The following is a 10,147-nucleotide window of genomic DNA, read 5'->3' as shown; positions in this document are numbered from 1 at the left end:
AGGTTGCATTGCTTTTATACCGAAGTATCGCACGAAGGGGAGACCCGACAGAGCCACGGGCCACCGAGAGTTCGCGTTCGCTTGGTGCGCGCGCGTGCTCTCTCTTTCTCCGTTACTCTTCGGTGTTCGCTCCCTTCCCACCAACGAAGCCTCTTTGCACGATCCCCGGAGCCCCCACTCCTTGATCCTGCAAAACTGGAGTTGCACGGGGACCCACTACTCTTCGACGGGGTCCTCCTCTCCCTTTCGGCCAGCCCTCTCCTCCGAGGGGCATCCTGTAAACGAAGGCCCCCACGATTTCGGCGGGCCCGGGAAGCCTTTAGGAAAATGGGAGAGGGACGCACTTGCATTTTCTTCGCCTTCTTCATTCGTCCTCCTCTTCCTCGATGAGACTCCTGATTTCCCTCTTTCCATGGCAGACCTACTTAAAGCCACCATTAAGGTCCCATGGTAGAAGGGAGCCCCCCTCTGACCGCTCGAATGGGATTCAATGAGGGAAATCTACTTGTGCAGCCTGTGGGGAACGCTAACAGACGGCTCCCTTGTGATTTCTCGCACGACTTCGCCTGACCCCCTGTAGCCTCCATTAGTTGATGGTCGGTGCAAAAATAATTTCATTCTCGAATTTTAAAGCTCTACACGAGGTGCAATTTAAAAGAAACTGGACTTGCATCCTAATCTGAATTCATAGAATGAGATTGCACGAATTTGCTTTCTCTCCATTTTCGCTCGGACAGGAAACATGATAATAAATAGTTACGGCAAAAGACAGAAGATAGTCAGTGAACAAAGACAGCCGCGGGTCACCACCGACGCCGATGACTTTTCTCTCCGTTCGATCGGCCGGTTGGTTTCTCCGGAAGGAAAGAAGGGCTTGTCCAACCTGTTCCCAGGCATCGTTTTGCTTTGGCGAGGCGATTTTCATTTTTAAAGACTCTCTACGCTCGGAGTTACTTAACGCGCAAACCGGAGATGCTTCTTTACCATGCGTTCAAGTCACCGGAGCGAGAAAATATAATGCAATCGTTCGTTTTGTTTGGCCGCTCAGCTGGTTTAGAAATGGAACAATTTTGTTTAATTGCTTGTTAAACTTTACTCGCTCGTTTGCGAAACGGCCTGGTTCGATGTTTATGCAAATTGTTGGCTACATGGTCTTGGATTTTACACATTTTCTTATGTTCCAGAGAAAGGCAGAATATCGTGAACTTAAAAAGTTACAATATTTTCCTGTTTTCACAGTCACAATCTAATCAGCACGAACGATTGAAGAAAAGATGCTTATGATTTTAGCTGCTGTCAGGTTCGAGGACATCCCTTCGACCTCTCCAGCAAACGTGGATCAATTAGCTACCTTTCACCTACGATTTCATGTAAGCAGTGCCGGTGCCTGGCGAATTAAATAAATTAGTTGATTCAGGACAGCTGAGAAAAGCAACATTGTGTCGCCGTGACGAGATCGTTGGCCATTAATTGTCACAGGTGGTTCCAGCGAGGCAAAATTCGCCGGTAGATGATGGACGCGAGATATTATCTCGGGAACGGGGTCGCTCACCCATTTACAACTGGGTCGAGCGTCGGGCGTTCAATTTCGGCTTCCCTATCTCTCTCGCCACCTGTCTTCATCTCCGCTCGGTCCATTCCCTTTTTTTCATGCCGGTGTCCTCGTCTTGCTCTCTCTCTCTCTCTTCCTCGCTCTTTGTCTCTCTCTCTCCCTCTCCTCTCTATCTTTCTCTCGCTCTTCAGGATCATGAGAGAGGGCTCCCCGTCCCGCCTTGTATCGGGGATCAAGATCGCCGGTCCGCAGGAGAACGAACGTCGCCCCGGGCGAAATCATCCACCTGACGCTACGACATATCTGCACACACGTTCGCAGACAGCTAGGAACAAAGGGGAAACGAGAAACGCTAAAAGCTTCATACTCGTTCAGAAAACTTCACAGGGGAACGATCTAATTTTTCTGTAACATTTACATTTTTATGAACGAGCTCCGAGATGAGCAGAACTTCTCGCAGTATTCTTACTTTTATAGTGAACTGGGAACTGATCTGTGACAGAACATTGTTAAAGAGTGTTGAGAGATTAGTTTAATGTAGTGTTCCCGATTTCTCAACATTTTTAATTTCTCGATAAATGAGAAATAAGACTATATTTCTCGAGAATTCTCTACAATTTTTAATAAAATATAAAAATATTGGAAAACTTATGATATTTGGAATATCGTTGATAATATTTATCGAAACCGCAAATAACTTTAACTCAATGTTTCTTCCTGTCTAATATGTACATAACTTTAAAAACAAGGAAAAAATAGACGTTAAATATAACCGATAAATTTATTTATTTAAAACCAAACTTTTATGAAATGAAACATTACGCTTTTTCGTTTTGAAATGACTTCTTCAGAAGCATAATGCGTCTAATGTAGAATCAGACAATCTACTTCTTTTTTTTTTTTAACAAAATCTGTAGCCGTAGAAAAATTTCTTTCATTTGGTGTGGATGTTGGCTTTATTGTATCTATTAGAACATCCAAAAGTTGCTGCAGATTGGGTGTCCTTTTTCCAGTGGACTGAAAAATCTGGAATTCCTTTGTTACAGTCACTTTTCCGAAGTTTCATCGCTGCCGCCTAAACATTGTATTACATTGTGTCGTGCAGCGAACATCAAAGCACCAAGTGCATTACCTCACATCGACACGTGTATTCCCAACAATTATTATAAATTATCACATTGCAAACATGCATACGTAGGCATCGATATGCTGCTTGTAGATATGCTTATACGTACGCAATTGATTAGTAATATGCAATTTGAGTTAACTAAAAATTCATTTCCGAAAATATGGTATAAAATAAATGAGATTCATAAGAATTTTCCTAGATTTAAATTTCTCGAGGAATACTGTAATCTCTCGAGAAATGAGAAATAACCAATTATAAAGTTTCTCGAGAAATTCTCGAGAAGGAACACTAGTTTAAAGTGCAATTTAATTGTCCTGTGCTATTTACATTTTTATTAACGAGATCCGAGAAGTATGAGTAAAGAACGAATTCATTTCTCGTAGTCTTCTTACTTTTCTGCTGAACTGGAAACTGATTTATAGCAGTCCCATTGTTCCAGACTGTCAAGAGATTGGAACAAAGTAGAATTTAATCTCCTGTGCCGTTTCCATTCGTATAAACAAGCTCCAAGACGTAGACGTAAAGAATGCAGCCTATAGTTTTACGGTTACGTACTATTGTAATAAATTCTATAAATTATTGATATCGCCTGTAATAAAATGTGTAAGGTCTACGGCACAGTCGCATAAAATTTATAGTCAAGAAACTAGAGTGAACTAGAAATTGACTTCCTGTAATAGCACCATTTTCATAGACGAATGTCAAGCAACTGGTGTGAAGTAGATACTGACATCCTGTAGCAATCCTATGTTTATCGACTGTCATGCAACTGAAACGAGTAGAATTTAACTTTCTGTGGTACTTTATTTCTTCCAATTAATTTTAACTCGAATGCACTATTCGGATTCGGATAAATTCATTTAATCCCATCAATTTATTTATTGGTCCAGTTTTATGCAGACATTATTAGAGAACTGAACAATTAGCAAAACGAGTCTATAAAAGAGCAATCGAGGCTAGAGCCCGTTCGAATCACAGCAGAAGAGTTCACAGAAGAGAGGAGCAGACACGGCAGCACACTTTCGGCCGATCAAGAAAGTCGCCGAAAGTCGAAATGCTCATCGAAAGTACGGTGCACGTGTGGTACGTCGGAACCACCGTCAGATTATCATCGATACAAACCTGTTACAGAGAAGGTGGTCGCAAAGAACATAGAAGAGCCTTTTCTTCATCTTCAATTAATTCTTGTGTTCCAACGACTCGCGATCAAGAACCGAGATAGATGACGATGATGATGCTTCGAACCGACCGGGCAAACGTGCCGGATGAAAACGTAGCCGTTGCGATGCGATACGACGCGATGAGAAAGAGTAACGGTCGTTGGGACGATTGTTTCGAAACGCGCCCGCCGTGAAGCTCAAGGCGTAGCCGCAACGACCAAGAGACATGGCGTGCGTGATCAAGGGACAATGACGCCGCGTGAGAGACACGCAAGAACCTCTGCACCTTGACATTCTGAATAGACGGGAATCTTCTCGACTCTTTTAGGATGAATCTGATTAAACCGTTACGTTTTTCTCTTACTCCCTCTTTTCCCTGGCTTTCGAGGCTCATTAATCGAGGTGTCTCGTGCAGCTGTGACACACAAATTTTAGAGAAGCCACATGTGCACGAGTAATTGATATTTATAACTCATAGAATCCTCAAACATCGCTGTTCTTAACATCTTCCTGTGATTCCCACGCAAATTTGTTTTATGCAGGATTAGTAGACTGTGGATTTTATAACTGACGAATTTGGAGATGTGATGTTATAAAAAAAAAATACATTATCAAAAGAAAATAAAGTAAATGAGTATTCACAATATTTTATCCTCCCACCTAGGAAACCATTTCATAAAAATCCCACGACGAATGTGTCGTGTCGAACGATTACAGTGCATTTACGGAATCTCTAAAATGGAGGCTCCATCCTGTACACGTTAATCGAACGTGGAAACAAACGGCGCGGCGTCAGACGCGGCGAATCGTCGGTCAGCCCGGAAAAGGTCGGATCACGATGGCAGGAATCCGTGTCGCGCTTTTACCAGATTTTACGCAGCGTGTACAAGTCGATTGAAATCGCGTGTATCGGGCACGGAAGGAACGACGCGATAGAAGCAGCCGGCCCTCGGCCGGTGTCCACGCTGACATTAACAACTATCGAGCGGCTGGTATGCGGCTAATAAGGCACTAGGCAACCGAACGAGCGAGCAAGGAGAATCCAGTAACCCAGTGACGCATGAGAAACTGCCTGCTGGTAACTAATCGGTGACGTGAGAACCGTACCGAGATTTAGATACGAGCAAACCAGCGCTCGACGACCGTTCGGAGGAGGAGGAGGCCCCCGGGACACTCGTTCGGTTTACGACTCTCTAATAACGAGAGACAGAGGAGCGAAACACCGTCAGAGTACCGAACCAACAACACCGAATTAGACGCTCTCTCGCGTTATACGAGCACGGTGAAATCCTGCTTTTGTGAATCCAAAGAAACCATCTATTCAGCCGCCTGCCAGATCCATGGTGACGGGCGCAGCGCCAATTTTCGTTGCACCTCTTTTTCTTACCTCGGTACCACTACACCGGGGGCCTTGCACTCTCGCGGTTTATGCACCACGCTATGCTCCGGCATTTTTAATGGACGTGTCCGATTTTTCTGTCCGCGTTTTGCACGACATTCGGACGTCTCCGACGATTTACGCGCGCCTCACGATTTTATAATTACCGCGAACTTTCTTGGATTCCATGGTTTCCGTTTTCTAATTTTATTCTATTTTAACTCTGAAACGACTTCCTAGGACTACCAATGAGTCCACAACATTTTACTCTTCTATACAGACAAATAAATATGGATTTTTTTTGTTTTAACAGGTATTTACGATATTGTGATTTTAGATTGGTTCAACGGCGCTCCCGATTTTTCTTTGCTAATCACGAAGGATGAATTAACAAGCCGTCCCCATTCGCGTGGCTCGCGGAAAGAAATATTCAGGTTGCGAAATTTATGTCGATGTCCCCGGGAAGTGGAGGATGCTTTTCAGGTTTTGTCGAGATAAAAAAGCCGGCTCTTCGTCGGTTGAACACCGCCTCGCGATTAATGCACCGTGTCCCTGGCCGCATGGCTTCACCACTAACGAAAGTCTCCTCTTCCTTTCAAAATAATTCCCTGGCCTTTTTCCCCCCTGGATCCCTCGCGATCCTGTCGCCCGACGAACGTTAACGAGCCGTGACACTCGCGCGCCTCCACTTCAGATTCGTTTCCCCTTCGTTCTATCCGTTTACGATCGCCCGCGCCTCTTAACGACAATTAACGAACCTCTCTACATCATAATCGAACTACCAATGTGGACAAATATTGACAAAACGTTGACAGCGTCCGAAAGCAGTCCTCGTTCGTGGAAAGTAACGATCGTCTCGTTAAACCGTGCACGCTATTACAACTGCAAGCCTTTTCTGCATTCATAGCGAGTAAACATCGTGATTCATAATCGTAGAGTTGCGTGTATAAGTTGATTTGTAAAAAACCACAAGCGAAACTGTTTTAATTGAGAGTAATCGCAGCGAGTTCGACTATGAAGAATCTGCGTGCAGTTCCTAGTGGCCTATTCACTATAGCGAATAATTATGTTCAACAGGACGAGAGTCAACTATATTCATTAAATGAACACCGAAAGCGATTGTGAATCTGCGACTAACTGTTCATGAATAAACAACACTTTTATCCAAATTTAACTACGCGAATTGTTTCATTTTGAACGAACTTTCGTAGTGGATGGTTGGGGGAACTTTATGGTATAACACACAGAGCAAATATTCTAAAGGCAAAAGTAGTGCAGGAGCTTGCATAGAAATAACTGAAAGCCGCGTTCCAGTCGAACAAACTTTAGCTATTTGATTCCGGTGTTTCTCGAGGAGTTTTACGAGATATAAATAAAAGATCCGTCGACTGTAATCGTTCCAGTGCCTATTTTCGTCGGACTGGAGTTCGCGACAAATTTATGCGTCGACCAATATACATCCAGCGCCACTAACTGGGACAACGACTATCAACGGCTCAATCAGCGTTAGCTTATTAATCGCCGCGGGGCGTCGGGGACTAACAAACGTCGGTCGATTCATCGTCGATTCGTTCCTGTTTCGCTAATCATTGCGCGTCGGGCTGGCCCAGAAACAGCGATGCAAAAATCATTTTTATCGGCGGCAGCGGTGCAGCGCTCGCCGGACGAAAGAAACCGGCAATTTTGCGTCAACCTCCTTTCCAGCCGCTCGTTTTCCTTCTATCTGGGACTAAAGGACATCGTTCGCGGAAGATTTAGTAGAATATCCGTCACCGCGACCCGATTCGGAATGACGAACGCGAGCCTCGGCCTCTCGACCTTCGCCGCTCCGCGCCGCGCCGCAAAGACGCACGATCCGCAAGAACGATGCGCAAACGCGGACCGGATGTGCACCTTGCCGGTGCACTTTCCCCTCGGCCGGAGTACAGTTCCCGTCCGACACGCTTCGTCCAGCCATTTTCCATCTCGTCACTTCGGATCCGACCCCGACTAGGCTGGTTTCGAGGCCGCTGCCACTTGAAATTTCGCCGGTGAAACAGCGAAAAAAGAAACCGTTTCGGAGGTTCCTGGAACGATGGAAAGTCGCCGGCCCGTGCGTGATTTCTCTTTTCGCCAGGATTTTCGGCGGGGCCTCCTCCTTGATCCGCTCGCGAATTTTACTTCGCCGGAAGTGCAAAAATTCCGACGGCGGAACGAGTCTGAAATTAATTCAAGCCTGGAGAAGTCGCGTACTATCGCTATCCTGTGAAACCACAGAGTTTCAAACGGAAAAATTTTAATTATAAAATTCGAGATAGGAAGTGTGGTAAAAAGAGTTTAAGCGGAGGTCAAATCGAATTCTTGTAATTTTGACTTTTTCTTGCTTTTATCCTGCTTTTGTATCGTTGATCATTCTACTCTCAAATTAAGAGTTTTGTTCTCTCACAATCATTTTGAATTGGTGTAAGTGCAATGAAGTGACAATAAATCTATAGGCAGCAATGGACGATAAAGCGATTGTGGTAACAGCGGCTTCATCGATCGTTGAGCTTACTATAATTCCACAGAATCAAATGCCCGGTTAAACGACCGCGACTACGGAGACTTGAACGCCCGATTCGGCGAGCACGCTGGAGACTTCAACGCGCGGTTAGGCGAACTCGGCCGGAGACTTCGCTCGTCGTTGCAATAATTGAACTGTAAATGAATGAATGCGATTGTATATTTTTTTTTTTATAAAAAATGTATTTGACTGACATCGTCGGTATTACAAAATATTGAGAGCTGTTCCAAAGGAGTTCGTTTTAAACCGTACTGGACTAGATGGTGTTCAGCTGCGATGATACGGGGGTGGATGGGGATTTGCGGGGGTTTGTATTGTACCATAATGCGCGCGTCGTAGCCGCGACAACGATTCTTTCTTAAACTCGAACGGAAGCGTTGCGACTAGCCTCTATGTTTTGATTGTGACTCCGTGTGTTCATGCTATATTAATCGTGTCGACGCACACCTTGACGATTAACGATACGTTAATTATTTACATCAGGCCGCGGGCTGGCCCGCTTACTATTCAAACATGATAAATAATCAATAAATATATCCTCTCCAGCGGGACGTTCTCGGGAAGGCTCGGGCGGGTTTCGGAACGATCCGCATCGTCATCTGAGAAGCGTTTTTCGGGTCCTCCGACGATTCGTGAATCAATCTCGAGGAAAGGAAGACGGGAAAAGGGGGAAGGAAGGAGAAGGGGAGACAATAGGGACAAGAGAAAGAGGATGAAGGTGGGGTGGGAGAAGACAGGTTACATTAATGGAACTCCTAAGAAATTAATGATGGTGGCCGGAGTAGGCTTGGCTCTGCGCGTATCCGTGACCATCGTCCCAGGAACCGCCCGAGGACCATCCTCCGGAAGATACAGGGGCAGACCATCCACCGGATGCTGCTGGACCACTGCTCCAACCGTGGTAAGGTGTGACATCCTGGCCGCCCTTCGACCAGAGAGACTTCAAGCCAACGAACGCAGAGATCGCCAGCGAAACGAGGGAGACGAAGATGGCCTTCTTCGCGACGAAACCAGTTACGAAGTAAGCCAGGGTGGCCAGAGCTCCGATTTTCGCTTTCACCGCCAGCAGCAGGGGCAGCAGCTGTTTCAGCTGCTTCTTCTTGCCTCGGCCTGAAAACATTCCATGTTTACTTGCGCCCGAAAGTGGTGTATTCTATCCCAATTGCATTGACTATATGTATAGAATCTTCTAGATCCGCATACGAAATGCCTACATAGAATCGTAATCGTAAAATCGCGAGCGTAAGACATTTTATTGCTTCGTGTTTGAAATTTCTGCTACTGGACAATGTATTAAAGCACTCACAAACTACTGGTAGATAAAGTGTTAATGTCGCAAAAATTAAATTGTAAAATTAAATTGTGTAAATCTAACCAGATATAATTTAGCCTTACAAAAATTAAATCTAAAAATCTATAGGGGATCAACTCACCTTCAACCACCAAGTCAACAGCCTCGCGGATCTCTTCGGGTGCAGAGTCACTGATGGCACGAGCGCTCGTACCAATCTTCTCAATGATCGGAGTGAAATTGATCTACCGAAAAACAACGAATAAAATACTGTAACAAAAGTGTCGAAAGAACGAATCTAAAGTGCCACAGGAAACTTCACTTACCCTAAGACTGCGTCCAGTGAGGAACTCGGTAGCTTCATCGCTAACATAATTCACAAGAGCGTCCTGTCTTTCGGAAACACTGTTGGCGGTATCGATCTCCTGATCGTACACAAGTTCCTTTCCGGTCCTGGAGCTCCTGGCCTGGTTGGCGCTCTTCACCAAGGTAACACCACTGAAGATCTCCATGTTGTCGGTATCGAAGAACTCCTTCGCCCTTCTGTAGAGGCTCATCTGCACGCAGGAGATGCTGTCCTTCTCGAGACAGTTCTCGATGGTCTGTCCCTCGGCCGCGAGGACGACGACCACGGACAGGAGCACAAACGCGAAGAGTTTCATGATGATTTCACCAAGTGTAAGAAGTCGTAGACGTGTTTAAACGAGACGGAACTGCGCGAGCGGAGAGAGAACTTGGGATGAGGAAGGCTGCCCTTTTCCGAAACCCGTCCCGTCGGTAGTGAAATTTCGTGTGGTCCATCGTACAATCTCTTTAGCTTATATTTGGCGGGCCCCTCCTCTACCGTCGCTTGCCTCGCCGCCCCACCTCGCCTCTTTTTTCTTCCTATTTGCCTTGCATGAGTGTCGTCACCGATGTTCGTCGTCCCCGGGGTCCCCTTTGGGCCCGGCTAAACGGCCTAACCGACGAAAGTATTCGCCCAATGGAACCGGCGCGCGGCGCTGCGGATAGGTGTTTCACCGTGCACACCGCCCATCGGGCTCCCGCGACCTGCGACCTGCCCACCGACAGGTAAATACCGGACCAGGGGAACCG

The 10,147-nt window shown here is 45.8% G+C and overlaps 1 protein-coding gene across 1 annotated transcript; it reads right to left on the bottom strand.

Annotated features, from left to right (window-relative positions):
• Positions 1-7,770: 7,770 nt before the first annotated feature.
• Positions 7,771-9,863, bottom strand: Osi6 (DUF1676 domain-containing protein Osi6). The gene is made up of 3 exons (XM_076439027.1): positions 9,379-9,863; positions 9,195-9,297; positions 7,771-8,871 (listed from the first exon to the last, which is right to left on the bottom strand). Exons 1-3 carry the CDS (start codon positions 9,712-9,714, stop codon positions 8,525-8,527), a joined length of 786 nt encoding a protein of 261 aa, XP_076295142.1. The 5' UTR covers positions 9,715-9,863; the 3' UTR covers positions 7,771-8,524.
• Between the last annotated feature and the right edge of the window lie 284 nt (positions 9,864-10,147).

Source organism: Lasioglossum baleicum, chromosome 15 (genome assembly GCF_051020765.1).
Source record: "Lasioglossum baleicum chromosome 15, iyLasBale1, whole genome shotgun sequence".
Lineage (NCBI taxonomy): Eukaryota > Metazoa > Arthropoda > Insecta > Hymenoptera > Halictidae > Lasioglossum > Lasioglossum baleicum.
This window is presented reverse-complemented; position numbering and strand designations above follow the sequence as displayed.

Bases quoted from the DNA above. Each gene is read 5' to 3' on its own strand.
- Osi6 (XM_076439027.1), bottom strand. From the start codon at position 9,714: ATGAAACTCTTCGCGTTTGTGCTCCTGTCCGTGGTCGTCGTCCTCGCG. The intron at 9,298-9,378 runs GTAAGTGAAGTT...GTTTTTCGGTAG, and splicing joins TCACTGGACGCAGTCTTAGG to ATCAATTTCACTCCGATCAT. The intron at 8,872-9,194 runs GTGAGTTGATCC...GAATGTTTTCAG, and splicing joins TGTTGACTTGGTGGTTGAAG to GCCGAGGCAAGAAGAAGCAG.